We start from the raw sequence: 19,302 nt of genomic DNA, 5'->3' as shown, positions 1-19,302 counted from the left end.
CTTAGGTTCTTCCTTGTTACAAGTCTGCTGTACAAATGTGGTGCAGGAGAGATGCTGCTGCTGGGCAGGTGATCACACATGATGAGCACGTATGTGAGCAGCAGGCACCAGGCCTCATGGACCTCCTCCCACCACCGAGCTCCTGACCAGACCCTGCAGGTAACAGCTCACCCACAGCTGGAAGGATTAACAGGGACACATCCCTCTGTCCAGCAGCCTTCCCCTGCAACAAAACACACAGTATTTTAAGTCCCACATCTGTGTATCTCCATAAGCAAACTTGGAGGAAGTTGGACAAGGGGTTTAAGAGCTCCCATGGCCAAGAGGAGGAAGGGGATGGACAGCTCAGCAGCAGAGCCGCTCAGGTACACGTACCTGGCCCTCTTCCTAACCCACATGTTGCACAAGGCAGACTACGAGTGGTTTAAGAAAAAACATGCCTGTTTTATTTCATTACAGTTGCACATCAAGTAGGCAGAAGACTGAAAAACAATTTAAGAAGCTTTCCAAAAAGCCTTTAATGGTATCAGGAGTCAGTCATCTGGTGCTTCTCTTTGGTAACTTCTTGAAGAATTTCAGATCCTTAAACTTTACTTCTCTGAAGTGCAACTATCAAAACTACTATTTCACCAAATGTATCTAGGGGTAGTCCTCTAAACATGAGAGAAATTTTTTTGTTGTTCAACTTCATCTCATCTTTTCCTTTAAGCCCTTTGCTGCAGTACTGATACACTGACCAGAGTTTCTCAGAGAGCAAACATGCATCATTTCTCATTTATTATTAGATTAGCTTTATTTTTAAAAGCAGTGAAGAAGTCTGGGCTTTCTTCACATCAGGCACCTTCAATTTTAGAAAGAAAAAAAAGGAAGCATCAAGGTATTTGCTGGATTTTCTTTTCCAAGCCATCTTGCATGTCCCACTGCCCACAGGAAGGCAGATGTGCACCAGTGCCACAACCTTCTGATCTGTTCAGGCTGTCTTCTAGCTGAGGACTCAAACCATTTCCAAGCAGTCTGTGCACATGCACTAAAACAGTCCAAAAATTCACTTCATCTTAAAACATCCCCAACCCTGGTCCTTCTCTTCATGTTAAGTATGACACCAAGATATTCAGAAACTTAAAGCAGAAGTGAAGTACCTCCTATAGCCAAGAAGTCTTAGAAGGGAAGAAAAAAAAACCTGCAATTCCAAGAGTTGGGCATACTTAGAAACTACTGATACATCTCTCCCCTTGAAGAAGCAGGAAGAGGACAGATGTGTTGTCACTGATGGGGGTTCCGCAAGTCACTGTGATCAGTGACCACACACCAGTTAAGTGACTGATGGGTGGGATCTCACCTCAGAATTTGAGCACACAAGTACGCCTACTGAATGGGCAAAATGACACATCAAGTACACAGAGATCCCATAGCAGAGTTGAAAAAAACTTCAAGAGCACAAGTTGGGCCACACTAACGGTAGATCACAGCAGCAGATCACTGTAGGCACTGCACTGGTCAGTCACAAAGCCTGTGAGTCATATGTCAACATCTGACTTGTATTAAACCTCAAGGACATGAGGAAGAATAGAAAAGGAAATAAAAATCATGCTGGCAAAGCTGCTGACAGGACATACTAACTTTATAGTCACTGCATATAAACCTAGAAGGGAAAACAAAGTATATTGTCAGGACATGGGGAAATGCAAGGCACAAAATGACACAACGGAATCCTCGTGTCATACTTGGAAGACAGCAAGGCTCAGGGCAGCGCATGCGCCTGCCCTGCTTTGAAAAGAATGAATTCAAAGTCCGTGCAATCATATGCTCAGGAGATAAACAAAACTGAAACAGCTTGAAAATGCTGAACTCAACAGATTGGCAGTGGAGCAAAACACAACAAGCTTTCTTATTAGCTTGTCTTCAATTACTATAAGGTGATGGTATTTTAATTTGCTGCCTCTGTGCAGAGAAGAAAACCCAGCAGCGTACACCAAGATCTCCACCTTATGATGGTATCACCAAATATCTGGAATGCCCATAGGAGAGGTTTCATAATACATGACACATTATCAGCTATATGGGAGGTACTAATGTGAAAGGAAGCTTAAATGAAGTAGCCTATAGTAAACAAAGAGTAAAAAAGTCAGTAAGCGTCCCATGGCAGACTACCATGCTCATCACTAACTGGTTAAATTGCTAAGTATTTCCTTTTACCCCTTACTTTTTAACAAACAAGCAAAAAGCTTGAGGAAAATGTATGTCTATATTGCCTGATGGGCAGAATTTAGAGATGTCAATGAGAGATGTAGGTGGGAATCAGAATTCCAGGAGTCATCTGTCAGTCCACCCGTGAGGCTCACAGCAAGTGAAATGTGCTGAGAGCCAAGACCTCTGATGTGAAAATACTGAAAACGTACCGTGACAGACTGCCAGCAGTTATGGAAGAGTTATGAACATCATCTCCCTTCTTAACTTTCCCTTTTAGAAAAACATAGAACATCACAACAGTGAGTTTAAAGGCCACTGACCAGCTGCTCTGTTTTGAGGCCAGAGAGCAGAATACTGAAGCAGTTAACGGGAAGTGTTGCACTTGAACACCACGCTATAGAGCTGAAGGTAAGCAAAACAGAAACTGAAAGACTTGACATAAATCAATGAATCCATACAGCCCAGAAACACACAAAAGATCATACCTGAAGATAAGCAAGGCATGTAGAACAGATAAGTTAGAGATTAGCAATGTAAGAGTACATAAGAAACTGAAACTGAGCTAGAAAAACAAATCAGGAATGGCAAGAATCATCAGAAACATCATGCATGATCCAAAACATTGCATTAAAATATCCTGGAGGAGCTTCCTATACAAGTAATGGTAAGCAGATGCTGAAATTGAAATTAGCAGGAATCTCAGGAGACTGTTTAGATGAGAAGGAGAGACAGCGAGCAGCAATCATATAGCTCCATCTGTGCTGCACACACAGAGAGATACCAGGACAAACACACAACCTATTCAGTTGGACTTGTACATCAGAACAGATAACTGACTGAGGTACAAAGCAATAACAGAAATTACCTAAAGGAGGGAACAGACACCCAGGTGCCATCAGGACAGAGGAACTCTTGCTGAGTGTGCTTCAGCAGACAAGAACAAAGCCATATGCAAAACCACTCATAGAAGAAGAGGCCAGATATAGATCAGAGCAAAGAACAGATCAATTATTTGCCTTTGGATGAACCTAAAAAAAACAAACACTTAACAGCATCCTAAATTCTGAAAAATGATCGGCAAGTTTTGAGAACGCATGGTCCTCACAAACTTCACAGCCAAGGACACGTGCCCAACAGTAGACAAAAAGCTGAGAGGGTATTTCAGATTACTTGGTGGTGGTGAGAATAACTACTGAGACAAACATACGTGGGTCTTCATGTGACAGTAGTGTCAGGGCACTGATCAGGATGGGTATGTAGAAAACGATGAGTAAAGTAGAACTGAACTGAGGATCGGCATAAGAAAAAAAATAATGGAAAACAGCACTGCTGGCAGAGGACAGGCAGAAGTTAAAGACCTAAGACAAAACCATTGCAGAGCGGAAAAAAGCCTCCTGTATCAAGGGTAACAAATGCTGACATGAACATAAAAGGAAAAAATAAATCAACATTCAGAAAGCAGTGAGGTGTCTGGAAGGCTAGAGACATTCAGAAGAAGGCAGCTCTTACGCCTTGTGCTTCCCACAGCCCAGAGCCCCTGGGGGAGATGCTGAGGGACCCCACTGAGCGCCCAGATAACGATGGGGCTGGGGTGGCCGCTGAGAGCGAGGCTTGGTGACACCAGAACGGGAAGACCAGACACCAACACCGGGGAGGAACCTACCTGGCAGGGGCACCGCACCTACGGGCATGAAGATGGGAGGCAGAGCAGCTGCAAAAGGGCTGAAAACGAAGGCGGGCGGGACAGGAACCAGCGGGGCACAACGGGGATTACCGGCGGAACGGCTGCACGGGGCCGGGTAACGGGCAGCGCCGGGCACCGAGCCACGGCCACAGCCCAGCCGCTGCCCCCCGGGGCTGTACCGGAGGGGCCCCGGGTTTCCCCCCGCGGTGCCGGTGCGGGGCTCTGGGCTCCGCGGCCTCACGCCACCGGCACGGGCGTTCCCGTCGCTTCCTGCCGGCCACCGGCGGGGCCTCGGGGCGGGGCTCCCGCAACCGGGGAGCCCACAACCGGGCCCGGCCCTACCGAGCACCCCCCCCAAAACCACCACCTCCTCCCGTTATGGCCGGGCAGCCCGTCCCGCCCCGAGGTGCCCTTCCCCAAGCGGGAACCGACGGGGCAGCGCCCTCCCGGTGCCAGCCTCGCGGTATCGGCCTCCCCCCACCCGGCCCGGCCCAGCCCTTACGGGACAGCCCCCGGTAATGGCGTGCGGTGCCCACCCGTAGCCGCCGTCCGCACCGTGCCCGCCGCAGGGCCCCGTGCAGGCGGCGCCGCTCCCTTTGTGCCGCGGCGGCGCGCGCTAAGATGGAGGCTGCCCCGCCCCCCCCGCCCCGCCCCGCCCCGCCCCGAGGCCCCGCCCCCCGCCGTTCCCTAGCAACCGGCCCCCGCCCCGCCCCCGTGTGACGTCACCCGCGCCCCCCTCCCTCCCCTCTGCCTCAGGAAGCGCTCCCCTGATTGGCCGCCGCTGGGGGCGGAAGGGGCGGGGCCTCGGGGCCGGGGGGGGGGCTGGGCCTGCTGCATGGCGCCGCTCGGGGCTCGGCCGCGCCGCTCGCTCTGACGGGGCCCGGGCACGGGCACGGGTACGGGAACGGGGGCGGAAGCGGGAATGGGAACGGGAACGGGGGGGGAGGGCCGGGAACGGGGCGCGGGGCCGCTGAGGGGCGGTCCCGGGAGCAGGCCCCGGGGGTGGGAGCAGGCTCGGGCCGTGTGAGGCGCTGCCCGGGGCTGGCGGCGCGGGGCCGGGGCGGCGGGGGGCTGCTGCGCTTCGTTTCTCTGGCGCTGTCACCGCTCTGTCAGGGCGTTTGGGTTCCTGTCCAAACGGGCAGGGTGAGGTGGGGTGAGTGGGGATGCGGGCTGCCTTGTTTGTGCGGTGTTTGAAGCCTTGTGCTGAGGGCCTGTGTTCAGGAGGGAGATCCAACCTTCACCTTCTCCAAAGGTTTCCAGTTCCAGCCACTGTCAGAAATGACGCTCTAAGAGCAGGTGTTCTGTGTGTTCTGGAAGCTGGACCCATCTTAGTAGCAGGTATTTGTCAGATACTCGGAAAAAAAAAGGCAAATCACCACCCCGTGGTCAGTCCTTCCTTGCCCCACTTCTTAAAAGAAAATCCTTTTTTGTCTCCTTTTGATAATTCCCACCTTAAAAATGCATCATGCATCTAACAAGTATTTGTACGGTGCTCCGACCTGGCTTTCTGAGATCTCAATTTTTTGTTTGTATTGCAAGCAATACCCCACAGAAGTGTCAGTTTTCGTGAGAATTTCAGGACTGCTTTCTGCTGGAGTGGGTTTGTTGTGGTGTGGAAGATGGGCGGTAAACTGGTTCCTTCTGTTATTTGAGTTACTGCATCCCGCCCTTCCTGGAAGAATAAATGGACTGGGTTCTCTTCCAGCGCTGAAATGCAAGCAGGGTGAGGTCCGAAATGGACAGTAATTAGCAGTGCGGGGGGCAATTATCTGTAGTCCTGAGGTACTTGTTGAAGTTACATCAAGGAAATATGAAGGAACTGGACAGTAACTGCGGTGTTAGCATGGCTTTGGCTGAATAGCTATTGGTACTGTGTTTATATTGTGCTTGCGTATAGGGGCGTGATGTAAGAAACAAGTTTTGTTCCTCCTCTAGTTTTTAGCATGGAGCTGCCAAAACAAATCTCGTCGGGAGCCACTTGAGTAGCACAAGCAGCTTGGCCTTACTTCATCCTGGGGTTGTGGATCTTAAGACCTCGTGTTTCCTTCCTAGGCTGATTCCTTGGTGCATCTCCACCCTGGGCCTAGTCCTTGGGTATCAGGAGCTCAAAGCAAAGGAGGGGGTGCAGCATGTGAAGAGTCTGTCCGGATTTCTAATCCCAGCCGCATTTTAGCCCAAGGGCATTCCCTCCCTCACCTGTTGAGCACCGTAGACCTGACACAGGTTGGTCTCACCCCCTGCTCCCTGCTAGCTCCCCCAGTGCAGTGTGGGCAGGTCTGGCTCCAGGGACCCTGCTTCACAAATTTGTTTTCTGCACTGCCTGCATTCTGCTGGTGAGCTGTCGGAGCACGGGAGGGTGCCTGCAGCCGTGCCTGGGATGGGCTTGGACTGGGGCACGTCCACATGCTCTTCAGGGATGATGTGCACAGTCTGTGTGATGCAGAGCTGCAGGGTGCTTTTGAAGATCAGGAAGTTTAGTTGGTAATTGCTGAAGTCTCACTGTTAAGCTCTTAGAAATGTGAAATATGTTCATGTATTGAATTCCTTGAAAATAGGCAAGCGTTCTCAAGTTTTCACGGGATGAGTGAAAGGAATTCATGTAACAAATGTCGTATCCTTTCCTTGGAGTAGAGGGGTATAAGAACTGAAATTAAAGGAGTGGGGATGTGGGTTTCTGTAAATTTATTTTTTAAACAAGGTAAATCCAAGGCGGTGTGGGGAAAATTACATTGAAATAGGACTTCTGGAAAGGTGGCCTGAGGCAGACAACTAACAGGAAAGATGTAATTAGCAGAAAGAGTAAAGAAGGAGTAATAGGTGATGCCATCAGCCTTAGGTGCTATCACTCATGCAGTTAGTGCTTATCTCAGTCGGCACTTACTGTCTTCAGCCAGCTGCAGTTTTATTCATCCTCTAATTTTATTTGTCTATAAAGTGTGCCTCTGAGACTTTGGACTATGGTGTAAGAATGTGGTAGTAATATCTGCTTTACATTGTGGTATACTGTTCATGTCCCTGCTTCCAAAAAGCCCCTGCAGCAGATGTGCAGCTGAGGAATGTTCGTTACCAATCAGTATCAAGTGCTCTCCGTGTTTGGTTTCTAGCCTCCACCTGTTTTCTCTTGCAAAGATCCTTCTGAGTGTAGCGGGTCTCTTTTCAGGGGGTGTCCTAATGTCGTGTTGTGTTTTTAGGACAGGCTGTTCCACAATGGATGGGGGAGATGGGACTGCTGACCTTGTGATTAACAAGAGGTTTGTATCTGAAGCGGAGCTAGAGGAACGGCGAAAGAGAAGGCAAGAGGAATGGGAAAAGGTCCGAAAACCTGAAGATCCGGAAGGTATCGGATAGATTTTAATAACTGAAGGAAAGAGATCAGAGAACGTTTCACTTACACGGAGAACAGAAGTAAAAGTAGTAGCTTGCATTGTACAAGTTCTAAAGGTTTTCACATGAAGAAACTAAGAGCTGTTGTTTTTTTACACATCGCCTAATTTCCTGATTTGCTTCTTCCTTACAGAATGCCCAGAGGAGGCATATGACCCACGTTCATTGTATGAAAGACTTCAGGAACAGAGAGAAAAGAAGCAGCAGGAGTTTGAGGAGCAGTTTAAATTCAGTAAGCACCACCGTTTATTACTTTGAACAAAACCCAGCTCACTGCACGTTCTGTGTGCAGCAGCTCTATACAGCATCTAAGGGACATGTCTGCGTGTCTTTTTCCTCTCTGAGAGGGAAACTGAGATTTGAGGAAAGTACTCAAAGATGGTAGATACTCCTGCAGGTAACATATTGTTCTGTGCACCAAGATGGCACTGCACACATGTGAAACTCAAAAGTCGGTTGCCTTTTTTAAGCTACATTCCTGTAATGTCTGGAATATGAGGCTTATTTTGCATGTAAACCAAAAGAAAACAAAAAAGCTCTGGTACCAATTCATGGAAAAGTGGCAATGCAATGTGGTTTTGTGACTTGAACTCATGCTTTAACAAAAGACCATCCTATTTGAATCAATTAAAAAAAAATAATCTGTTGCAACAGGTGTTACATTTCCCAGCCATGATTAGGTGACTCAAAGTTTACTGAGTGATTTGAGGCTCAAGATTAGTGTTTGGAAGATGTAAACATACAGGAGTTGATTCTTCAAAAAGTAGATATTGAACTTCTAGTGAAATGAAAACCTAATTTCTACTGATGTTTGAATTTCTAGTTTTACAGAAAAATCCTTTGCTTTATATCACCTGTATATGTGCTGATGAATACAAAGATGGTAATGAGAACTAGAAAATTATTAGTCAACCATTTGGGGAAAAAGGGAGCTATTGGCTTTATCTAAAGAGAAATGAGGATGATACTGTGGGACTCCATTTTAAGGTGGGTTCTGATCAATTCTGGTTCTTTAGCTGGAATCCTTACTCTCAAGCTATTGCATTTTTTAAGCTCCATTTTGCAGGACTGGATTCTGTCTAGAAATTATGTGTTTGGGATGCAGCAAAACTATGCTTAACCTCTAGCGATGGCAAAATGTTTGAGTCCTGCGAGGTAACGCTCCCTGGTGCCGCAGATGCTGTAAAGTGCGTTACTAATTACTGTAACAGCCTTGCCAGTGTTGTAGCAGATGCTTTTGGAACCACCTCAGAATCCAAATTTCTTTGGGAGAAAATAAATGGGAAGAGCTACCTAAAGATCAGTGATGGGTGCATTATGGATCACTTGTTTACCTCATCAGAGTTCAAACCAATTTGGCCATTTGTGACAAGATTTGTCTCTGATTTTGCCATAAAACATTCATAAATATTTTCTATATCTGTAGGAATTCTAGTGGAGTAGGGAAGAAGTTGTACATTCCTGCATTCTCATCAGTCAGAACTGATGACGCAACATAGGAGAGAAGCACCTTAATACTAATACTTGTGTTTGTTTAAACACAAACTTTAATCCTTTTGTGTAGATAAAATCCAGGGATGCATACTAGCAGTTCTCTTTGCTAGGTTATTCAGTATTGAAAGAATGTCTTCCAATGTTCATCTTTACATTTTTTAGTCTTTTAAATGAAAAATAATAGGAGTATCCTCTGGAAAGCTATTTAAAAATTTTTCTTTTTGAACACTGATGGTAACCAAAATAATGATAAATGGAAGCCATTTCCTGTCTCTTAATTTTCTTTTGTAGTTTTTAGTGGTGAAAAATGGAAAGTATGGGTAGGAGCATCACTGCATTAAAGTCTTCAACTGTACCCACAGAATTTTTTCAAATGGAGAGTTTAGATTTTATTTCAGTAACGTTTGATCCAGGCCATTTTTGGTGATGTGACTAAGCAATTCTTGTCTAATTGTCTACCAGAAATCTGACTGCTACCAGCCTAGGCATGTCTAAATTAATTGTTTCCTCAAGTAATGATATGTTTCCTCATATCTGCCTCATGTAAAGGCCTAACAATCCTCTTATGAAATTTAATACAAGGTGGTGTTTGGGTTTGGGTTTTCTCAGACTGACTACAAGCAGCAAGACTTGGTCTTTCTAACAAGTAATTTTTACTACCTCTCTAAATAAATCATTTTGATGGGGGAGATGTTGAGCATTTGCAGATCAAAGTGAAAGACCTTCCTGCTGCAGTAGCATTTACTTAAAGTAGGGTAGCATGTTTAGAGAGAATTCAATTTTAATAGGAAGATAAGAATTGCCTGGTGTCTATTTATTTGTTTGTAATAGGCATCAACATCAGTTAAGTAAATAATTGTTCGCTTTAAGCAAATGTACATCTTATTTGGAGGTGAGATTTTGGGGAAGAAGTAATGTGTTTTTTCCAATTACTGGGTTAAGAACAGACTCTAAGGAGACAGCCTAAAACTTCATGTCTGAAACCAAAACAAGAATTATATCATTACTTTATGTGGTTATTATTTGTTTCATGTAACTTATTCCAAATAACATTTCAGCATTAAGAAAAGGCTGCTTTTGTGAAAACTCCATCAATTTTCCTAAATTGTATCAGCAAGTTTAATAGTATTATACTGCTCTTACACATTTTGCCTTACTATTCTCTGTAGTAATAGTGTTGTGGCTGAACTGTGTTAGTCTGTTGTGGTTTTTCTTGTAGAAGTGTTTAAGAGTTTGGGCTTGTTAGCATCCAGTATCTTTAACCATAAAGTATTTGTACTCCATGATTAGAGAAGGCAGCAGGTAGTTTGTCCTTTGTGGGGTCTGGCTTGTACCCATTACTTGGCAAGACAGTGCAAGTGCTAGAGCACACACCTCACTCAGTCACCCAGGACTCTACTCCCTGCATTCCCAGTGACTTTGCTGAGGCAGAATATTTTGCACAATATTAGAAATATCATCTGCAGGGTGCGGCTGGTAAATTTCACAGCGCAGTTTGAAATTGCCAGATTAAAATTGTCCTAAAAGAATGGCAAAGTGATGCAAGGTGAACGGCTGCTTCCCGGATGGCTTGAGTTTATTAATATGCATTCTCTTCCTTTTTTCAGAAAATATGGTAAGAGGCTTAGATGAAGATGAGACAAATTTCCTTGATGAGGTTTCTCGGCAGCAAGAGCTAATAGAAAAGCAACGAAGAGAAGAAGAGATGAAAGAACTAAATGAATACAGAATATCCTTTGCTAATATAGCTGGCAGCTATATATAGGGGGTTAAGAGTCTGGGCTGTAGTTTTGGTCTGTCATTCACATTCTGTATATAAATACAGCTGCTTTACAGAACATGAGCAATGATAGCCTTTTAAAGTTGAATGTTTTTATTGTAGCTTGGATCTCCCGCAGTAATGTTTGATTCCCACTCTCTGTCTTCAACACTTTTCCCACTCTCTCCCTCCCCGTTGACTTTTTTTTTCTTACTGATACCATAGCTAAAAAGAGAAGAACATAAAGGCAGAAAGCCTACTGCTTCTCATCTTTTGCTTTTTTCCCATAAGTATTCTTGTCTTGCAGCCAACTGCATATTGGCTGTTTTTAATGTACCTGTTTGAAATAACATTTTAGTTGCTCTTTCTGTTATTCTTCTTGAAGTATTAGCTTTGTTTTCCCTTGCTGGGAGCTGCAGGATGAGAAATTAAATGAAAGTGAACCAGCCGTGTGGATTCACTGACTTTCTTCAGGGAAGGCAGTGGCCATGGAGGTTCAGCTGCTCTGGGAAATACAGATGTTAGGCAGTACTAAGAACAGGCCAGTTCCATTTTGTTGTTAAGTGCCAGCTCCTCACAAAGACATGCTAGAGAGCAGTATAGGGTGCTTTTTCTTTAATTAGTGCCAAACAGGGAACATTGGGAATGATTTTAGGATTGCTCTCTGCGCTGAGCTCAATGCTGTTTTATGAGGTTTTACCTCATCTGTGATGGTTCCTTTGCTTTCTAATGAAAGCTGTTGCTTTCAGTCATCAGTGAACGAAGTGCAAGTTCTCCAGGATTCTTTAGTGTAAATGAAAGAGTTTGAAGACTGAAAGAAGAACAAACAGCTCATATTTTTGAGGTGAGCAAAATATTCAGCAAATAAAGCTAAGTAGCACCAATGCTACAAAGAAATTCATTTATGAAAAGGCAATACAGATGCATTTTAATTACTTTTTTTTTTTTTTAACTTCAGAAGTAGGCCATAGTTGGCTGATGGACTTGGCATATTTCCTTGGCTTGTTGGATCTGCTGATGGGGTATTCATGGGATATATTTAGGTTCTGTGGCAGTTGCTTGCGGGTCTGGCTAATGCAGGGATGTGCAGTATAAGATCGTGCTGTGGAAGCAGCTGACAGCTCTAGTTAGGTCACATACATCCAGGGGTGAACCATACCAGCCCAGAAGGAATCTGCTGTTGTCTTGAATTAGCCACATAGTACACTGATCCCTGAATTTACAGAGCAGGGCCTCTTCCAGACGTACGTGCATACTGAACCTCAATCTTTGCAGTCTTAGTAGAATCAGCCAGCTTTGTATCCGAAGTCTTGCTGTAAATTGTAGAACTTGTTGCTAATGGGCTGGAGGGAGAGAGAGAGGATGCTTTATAGTCACCTCATTTTCTGAGAAGCTGAGTTTTTCCCATTCATTAACTTCTTCCTTTTGACTTTTTTAAACATAATATTGCAAGCACCTCCAGAGCAACTTGCAAAATGGCGTGTGGGTTTAAAAATTTTGGTGGCATTCTTTCAAGATGTAAAAGGTGTTTTTTCAGCGTTGAGCACGTGTAGACTTTTACTACTGGTTTATCACCATGGTGACAGAATGCAGTGGGCATTGCTAAATGTGCTGGGTCATTAGGCACTGTGCAGGAGTTCCTCCAAACTAGTAAATGGAATGTCAACCCAATGGGTTTGATTATATGGTCATTTTCCTGGTAAAAGATCCAATTTAAGCTACCCAGAGGCATTAACTCCATAGTAAAAACCTACATCAATATTGTACCACAGAGCTTTTTTCTTTCTGTTTCCCCCTACATTTTTAAGGTCAGACAATCATGAAACCATACATCTTAATGCTAAACATGCCTTGGAATACTTTAATGCACTCTCAGGCATAAGAAGTTCATGTGCATGGATGCATAGCAATTTTGCTTCCTCTTATATGAATAACTAGGTTTATTTTGCTCCTTACCCTGCCTTTTCAGCATTGGTCTGACTGTTTAAAGATTTAAAGATTGATTATTTTAAGCCAGTTCAAAGAAGTGTTTGAGAGCAGCATCTTCTTGTCTTATATCCCGAGTGTAGAAATCCCCTCCAAGAAGCAGGCCTTATTGCAGGACAGCTTTTTTAAATGCAGATGATATTTGATTGAGCTGTTTATTTTTAATGTAGTTCTCCTGAGACATTTCTTGGCTAGGTAAAGTGTTGCATCCGTTAATGACAGCAGTACTTATAAAGTCTCTTAAAACGTGCTGTCTCTGGTGGATCGGGAGTATTAGGAGAATGGCATCCTGGATAGAAGTGAAAAGCCTGTAGTTCTCTCTCTTAAAAGTTTTTGGGTTTGTCAATCAGGCTTTTGTGGTGCAATATTAGACTGTAATATGGTCATTAACTTAAATGTGGAAGTTGAAAGCTGCGGTGTGTGGAATCGTGTATTGCAACATCAAACTCTTTGACACAATGCACTTTTAGATTGCTTCTGATAGCCACAGGATGGCACTCCTGTGCCATGATAGGCGTTGGAACAGTCTGGTTTGGGCTGAGGAGAGTTAGGTTAGTTGAGGTAGGGAGCAGTCTGGGTTGCTGCTGTATCCTTAGGAAAATCAAGTAAGCAAAATCTAAAAGTGTTTGGTGACTTTGAGCGTGCCACTTCAAAACAAGGCGTTGATTTTTAATTTGCAGATGTTGAGGGGGAGTTGAAAGGGCTGTGACCTTAACTATATGGTCCATAAATAGAACTTTCACCATTCAGCATTTATGTGCAGTAGGTGGGACACACCTGTGAAACTCGGGGCTTGTGGTTATGTTGGCTGGTCGATGGAATTGTAGTCAGAGAATAAACTGGTGGAAAGCTAGATTTAATGGTGTAAACAAATACCCTTTTAAATTAGCTTAACTTTCCTTTGCTACGTGCAGTCTTTTGGGTGAATGTTTGAACACGTGCACCCGTAATCAGATCTGTCTCCTTCCTTTTGAGGTTGCTGTTACTGGCAGCCTTGTGACTCTTACAGAGATGGGTTGAAAAGTTATCTTGATAAATACTGATACAGAAAGTTTAGCTGTCTCGCTTTGGAAGGCTGAAGTCTGCTGGGTTCAGCCTAGGAGAGGTTTGAGCATTGAAACTGAGACCACGTATTACTATTTAGTGTTTTTTAAGGATTAGGGATCAGAGCAGCAAATTTGAATTACAAATGGGTTGATCCAGATTGAAGGGGGAAGTACTGGATTGCCCTTTTTTCTTACTTGTTTTTGGCCCAGTCTGACCTCGTTTCTTTCCTAAGACCTTCAGGAAAAGACAGGGCAATGCACATTTACGATGCTGGATGTGTTGTGTGTTTGACCTTTCTGACTCCTGAACAGCAGCTCCTAATCTGCTGCCTGGGGGTATTTGAGAGGAGAGCTGGTATTGATACACAGAGGGTGAAGTCTCTTCTGTCCTGACCGAATGTGCCAGCTAAATGACATTACAAATAACTTGCTTTTGATAGGAGATGTGAATGAACTTCAGTTGCTGCTGTCAGCAGTGCTGGCTAAGTATGTCAGGGAGAAAGTGTCTGTTTTCTCCTTTCCTTCCTGGTTGATCCTTAACCCTTAATTCACAGCACTCTCACCAAAGTGGGAGTCAGTATGGACCCAAAGAAGGAAGCTGAGAAGAAATTGCCCATGAAGTCAGTGGAAAACAAGAACAAATTCTCTCAGGCAAAGCTGTTGGCAGGAGCTGTGAAACACAGAAGGTTAGTTTCACACCTCTATAAAAGCATGAGGAATGGGAACCTAGTTAGCAGTGTAAAGGGAGGCAGGCCAAAACTGCCTCCAGAGAATGAGGTGTGAACCTTAGCCCTAAAGAAAAAAGGGGGGAGGTACAAGAAAAGACCAGCCTTGTTTCCATAGGTTCTCACAAACTGTTGGAGAAACATGAGGCAATTCAAATAGATAAGCATGTGTAAAGCAAGTGGGTAGGCTCTTCATTCTAGACTGCCAGGCTTGGGCAATCCTGCTATGGGTTCCTAGAGGCAATCTGTTTTACAACTCTTTGAAAATATCAGTGTTAACCCCACTCGTGCAATTTGACTCAGACTTGCATATTTTATCAACCTATGTTATCTGTGTTGAAAAATTATTATCTTAGTTATTGCTGGGAGCAGCGTGGGGAGGATGTACATTGTGAGAGAAGAACTTTGTGCAGCAATTTAATCCCAAGGTCATCAGACAAACTTCCCGTGTTCCTCACTGACATGCACTGATGCATCAGCACCCTTTCCCTCCCAGAGGGAACGGCAGTTGGCTGTGTGATCTGTTTGCTATTTTGATCTTAGCCTGCAAACACAGCTGCTGATGTGCTATGGGTTGTGTTAAAATTAGGCATCTGGGACCAGACTTATTTCTCCCGGACGAATCATCTAGTACTTAAAACAAATCTGACATCTAGAAATTCAGGCATTGATTTTGAATCTGTCCCAGAGAATGAGAGATTATTTTAGAAGCTTCAGTTACAGAGTAATGTTCAGCTACCAGTACAGCAGTGCTTGCGTGTCTGTGAAAACTGAAGTTAAGCTCTTCTACACTAAGTCTATGGGGGTTTGGGTAGTTTGGCTTTTTTAGGGGGAGGGGAAAACAAAAACAAAACAACCTAAGTGATAGAAAGCAGCCAACAATGCTTTTTTGTTGTAACTACTATTGCTTAACACAGTGGGATGTAGGGAAGGAGATGGTGTGTGCTTAATGGCACATCTAAAGCCTGCAGATGGCATCTATTTGGAGAGAGCATCTTAGCTGTGACATGTCAGTGCCATCACAGACTTTCTTTCTATTTTTACTGTCTTATTTTCTGTTGCAAACTAGCCCAAACCGGGCATAGCATGAATTCAACATCTGCTCTCAGAGTTTTGTAGTTTGCCTGCGCAGGACTTTTACTAATAAAACCTCCCTGCACAGAGTGACCTTTCACCTGGACTTCGTGTCCTGACAGGGACAGAAAAGAGTTAATACATATACAATACAAATATGCTGGTACTTCATCACTTCAGTTCATCACAGCTGAAGCTGGGAAGCATTTGTTTATATGGATGGCTTAGAGTCAGGAACGTGCAAGAGGATGAAAGAGAAACTGAGCAGTGATAAGGAGGAGCTACAGAAGCTCTGATGAGACAGAAGCCCAAATAATGCTCCCTTCCCCAAGCACTGCTTTGGAACCAAAAGGGTCCCCCTTATACTTTTAGGTCAGACACTGCACATGTCTGAGAAATGCTGAAAAGCTTACTGGGTGTGAGATTTCTAGATGTTTTAGAACAGGGTCTCTGCGTGCCTGAGGGAAAGAAACCCTGGAAGGGGAAGTACACTGACATTGGACCTGCAAGTGTGGTAATTGTCCGCTTGCTACTGTCAACCCTCGTTACGTGGGGTGGTCAAAGCTCATGTAGTCATTCCTGATCTGCTCTAGGGTTTTCCCTCTGCATAGGAGTCCTGCAGTTAGCTCTGGTTACTGGGAAAGAGGGCTGGCTTGGATTCCCAGAGGCGTGTTTCTATTTCCTGGGTGAGCAGAGGGTACATGCAGTGTGGGTGCTGACTCCAGGATCCTGCCATTATTCCCCAGGGAGCCCCAGTTCACAGCAGTTAGCAGTGGTGATGGTGCCAGGGGACCCTGCTGGAATTCACTGTAGTGTTTGAGGCGAAAATGTGACTTTTAACTTCACAGTAATGAAGTGATTGCTTATGAGGAACAAGACGATTTCTTATTTTTTCCACAGTTCAGATGGTGGGAATAGCGTGAAGAGGTTGAAATTAGATACTGATCATGAAGAAAAGAATCAAGGTACGTTCTGGTTTCTGCAGTCGGGAAGCTGTCTGCCTCTCAGCTGAACAGCAACTGACTTAGTGTTAAATCTGATAGAGGATTTGCTTTTCTGCTCCTTCATTATGCCAGGCAGCACAGACTTTGGTTGGCATGTTACCTCCTAAAGCAGTAGAAATGGTAACTATAGGCACTGACAGCCTTTGTAGAAAGTAAGGCTGGAAGGAACCTCTGCTGGTTACTGGTCTGTCCCCTGCATAAACCATTTCTGACAGGCGACTGTCTAAGCTGCTCTTAAATCTCCACAGACAGAGATTGTGCACCCTCCTTAGGCAGTTTATTCTAATGCTGAACTGATTTTACCCTTAAAGTGTTTTACCTGATAAACTCGTAGGAGTCTCCTTAGCTGCATTACAAGCCGAGTGCTTCTCTATCAGCCAGAGGTGTGGAGAACAGATCATTGCCTTCCTCTTCACAGCAATTGGTGTATTTGTACACCTCCACTGTTAACTCCTCATGCTACAAACAGATCTTGTCCGTCCCAAAACCAATTTATTTCAGAAAGTTATGAGCAGCTAGGAAGAAAAATTAAGTTGCATTTCAGTCTTAGCTGTCAGGGCTGCAATTGATTTGCTGTCAAGGTACTCTGACACAAATAGGGTGAGCTGCAGTTGTGTAATGACAACCCAATGCACTTCCTGAATCGCCTTCTGTTCAGTAAACTTTCAGAACACTGGAAAAAAATTAATTAGCTGTGGAAAATGGAAGACATTGACTTAGCAGAGCACTGGAATGAAACTTTTTCCCAACTATGCTGTTATATTAGAAAAAAAAATCAATTACACAAAGCAGAGCTATTTATTCTTATTTGGTGGGTTTGACATTTGACAACCATCAAACTGACAACTTTAGAATAAAAATATGTAATGCCAGAGTAGAGCTGGGCATAACTATGATGAAAAAAAAAAATCTCCTGAGGTAGCAAGTCCTTCCTGTCAGGATAGCTTTAGTGCAGTGTAAAGCTGCCTTACGCTTTAATTAAATCCTGCAATCATCCACTGATGTGGTAATAGCATGCGGCAATTCCTGGGCTGATTAAACAATATATATATATATATATATATATATATATATATATATATATTTTTTTTTTTTCTGCACTCTTGTTTTTGACTGAGGTACCTCTCTTCCAGAAAAACCGTCCTGTGTTCCCCTGGGGAGCAGCTCAGTGGGAGGCTCCACGGTCCACTGTCCCTCAGCAGCAGTCTGCATTGGGATCCTGCCCGGCCTGGGCGCGTACTCGGGCAGCAGCGATTCGGAGTCCAGCTCGGATAGCGAAGGCACTATTAATTCCACTGGAAAGATCGTCTCTTCTGTCTTTCGTAGCAACAGTTTCTTTGATGGCCCATAACAAAATCCCTCCGTGTGTAATGTAGTGCAGAGTATCTTCCAAAGCCCTGATGGATGCTTGATGCATCCTTCTGCCCCAGATATAATATTTCTAGCTAACCTCGCAACTTTAATACATTCAGATACTTCTAAAATAACTCATTGAATTTATTTTTTGTTAAATATTTTTTTTTCTTCCCCAACTTTCCATTTCTGGGGTTCATACTGAGCCTGAGGTAGAAAGGCTGCCACCCTAAACCAGAAGGCACACCTTGAAATGCAATTAAGGTCTGGGAGTAGGGAGGAGAGCGCCTTATCTTTTAAAATTCTTACGGAAGGAAAGAATTCTGATGGTCTAAGAGGTTTATACAAGACTAACAGGCAAAAAAAAATACTCACTTGAAGCACTGAAGTCTTGTAGAAACGGCCATGTGTTCTGTTCTTAAAATGTCATTTTTATTCTGTATTTGAGAAATGGGGGCAGAACAAAAATCAAGCAGATGGTGAAGTGTAGATTGCCATGACACTGTAAAGAAGTTTTCGTGTTACATGATTAAAGACATTCTGAATGCATTTTTTTACTTTGGCTCGTGCCATTCATACTTGTTCCCATTCCATTAAGTAATTTCTGCTCTACTCAGCCAGCCCCTTCCTCAAACTGCTGCTGTACAAGCGAAGTGCAAGCCAGCCTCCTACAAATGAAGAGACAGTGATGCAAAACGCTTGTTCTGAATGGGTTCAGAGAATCTGTCGTTGGCTGTTCTACTCAAAGCCCATTGCTCCTGCATCAGTGCTTGAAAAGTCATTCAGCTCTTCTGCCAGAGCATCCTGAAGTGTGAGTACAAGAGTGGGTGGGATATCCCAGTTCAGTCAAACCTCTGTGCACAATTTGGAGAACTCCATCATCCTTTCCAGTAACAAGGCAGGCAGCTGTTGAAGTTCTGTAGAATTTAAGAAACCTTCTCATGGTTTATAGGTGGTGTGGATGAGGGAGACAGACCTAAGCAAGACGTCGAGTCTGAGAGGCAAGGGTCCTTCCTCTTCATCCCTGCATGCATGTAGCACTAGTGAGAAGTCAGTGGGTTGGAACAGCTGGACTTGAGTGCACAAAGGTGGAAATGTCTTTATGACAGTCTCCCTCGTGGCAGTCCTGCTCTGCTTACTAGACTCAGAAGTGTATGAGCTTCAGTGAATACAACTGTTGTATATATCAAAGGGCAGTTGTCTGCGTGTGACACTAAGCATTGTGGAGGGCAGCAGATGGGATAAAAGCAGTGAAAGCCAAAGGGCTTCATGCCTTATCTCACGTGTTGAACTTTCCCAAAGGAAACAAGGAGAGCTATGCTCATGCTCAAGCTACCCTTAGCCAAATACTCCTGTTTGCAAAACTGTCCCTCAATCAGGAGTGTAAGATAATAATTCCTCGTTTTGGGCAACCTGGCACCTCTTTTGTTTGCTCTAGAATTGCTGTTACCTTTCCTAGCTACTATAATTATGGTACTTCTATGTGGAAAATACCTAGATCTTTTGATGCCTCTGACTTTCATCACACTTAACAACAGAGTGAAATGGAAGCGGTGCACTGAAAAAAGCCTGTTCAAAGTTGCATGTGCAAGAGCCTTGTGTA

At 44.2% G+C, this 19,302-nt stretch overlaps 2 protein-coding genes across 12 annotated transcripts in view; one reads left to right on the top strand and one right to left on the bottom strand.

The window, feature by feature from the left end:
* Positions 1–4,559, bottom strand: part of RSPRY1 (ring finger and SPRY domain containing 1) — a 34,729-nt gene extending 30,170 nt beyond the window's left edge. For 2 of the 6 annotated variants that reach the window (XM_027465858.3, XM_027465855.3), the window contains exon 1: positions 4,411–4,559. The gene's annotated coding sequence lies outside the window, so the exon portion shown is untranslated. Of the gene's footprint in view, positions 1–3,853; positions 4,336–4,376 lie in introns of those variants that run through there. The other 4 variants (XM_027465856.3, XM_072043981.1, XM_027465857.3 and 1 more) reach the window with 4 other exon arrangements.
* Positions 4,560–4,611: 52 nt separating this feature from the next.
* PSME3IP1 (proteasome activator subunit 3 interacting protein 1) lies at positions 4,612–18,248 on the top strand. Of its 6 annotated transcripts, none has more exons than XM_072043984.1 (8): positions 4,645–4,770; positions 5,927–6,097; positions 7,066–7,211; positions 7,392–7,490; positions 10,360–10,482; positions 14,097–14,229; positions 16,243–16,307; positions 17,480–18,248. In XM_072043984.1, exons 3-8 carry the CDS (start codon positions 7,082–7,084, stop codon positions 17,695–17,697), a joined length of 768 nt encoding a protein of 255 aa, XP_071900085.1. In that variant the 5' UTR covers positions 4,645–4,770; positions 5,927–6,097; positions 7,066–7,081; the 3' UTR covers positions 17,698–18,248. The 6 variants fall into 6 exon arrangements, with proteins under 6 accessions (XP_071900086.1, XP_071900084.1, XP_071900085.1 ...); XM_072043987.1 differs by lacking the exon at positions 5,927–6,097 and adding an exon at positions 5,127–5,212 and having other exon boundaries at positions 4,723–4,770; XM_072043985.1 differs by lacking the exon at positions 5,927–6,097 and having other exon boundaries at positions 4,612–4,764.
* Positions 18,249–19,302: the final 1,054 nt, after the last annotated feature.

Source organism: Anas platyrhynchos, chromosome 12 (genome assembly GCF_047663525.1).
Source record: "Anas platyrhynchos isolate ZD024472 breed Pekin duck chromosome 12, IASCAAS_PekinDuck_T2T, whole genome shotgun sequence".
Lineage (NCBI taxonomy): Eukaryota > Metazoa > Chordata > Aves > Anseriformes > Anatidae > Anas > Anas platyrhynchos.
The sequence above is the reverse complement of the archived record's forward strand: the minus strand, read 5'-3'. Positions and strand labels throughout refer to the sequence as shown.

What these genes read in the sequence shown, in the direction of transcription:
- PSME3IP1 (XM_072043985.1), top strand. Translation starts at nt 7,082, where the DNA reads ATGGATGGGGGAGATGGGACTGCTGACCTTGTGATTAACAAGAGGTTT. An exon ending in AGAACTAAATGAATACAGAA is followed by an intron (nt 10,483 to 14,096) that starts TATCCTTTGCTA and finishes CCTTAATTCACA; the next exon opens with GCACTCTCACCAAAGTGGGA. An exon ending in GGAGCTGTGAAACACAGAAG is followed by an intron (nt 14,230 to 16,242) that starts GTTAGTTTCACA and finishes TTTTTTCCACAG; the next exon opens with TTCAGATGGTGGGAATAGCG.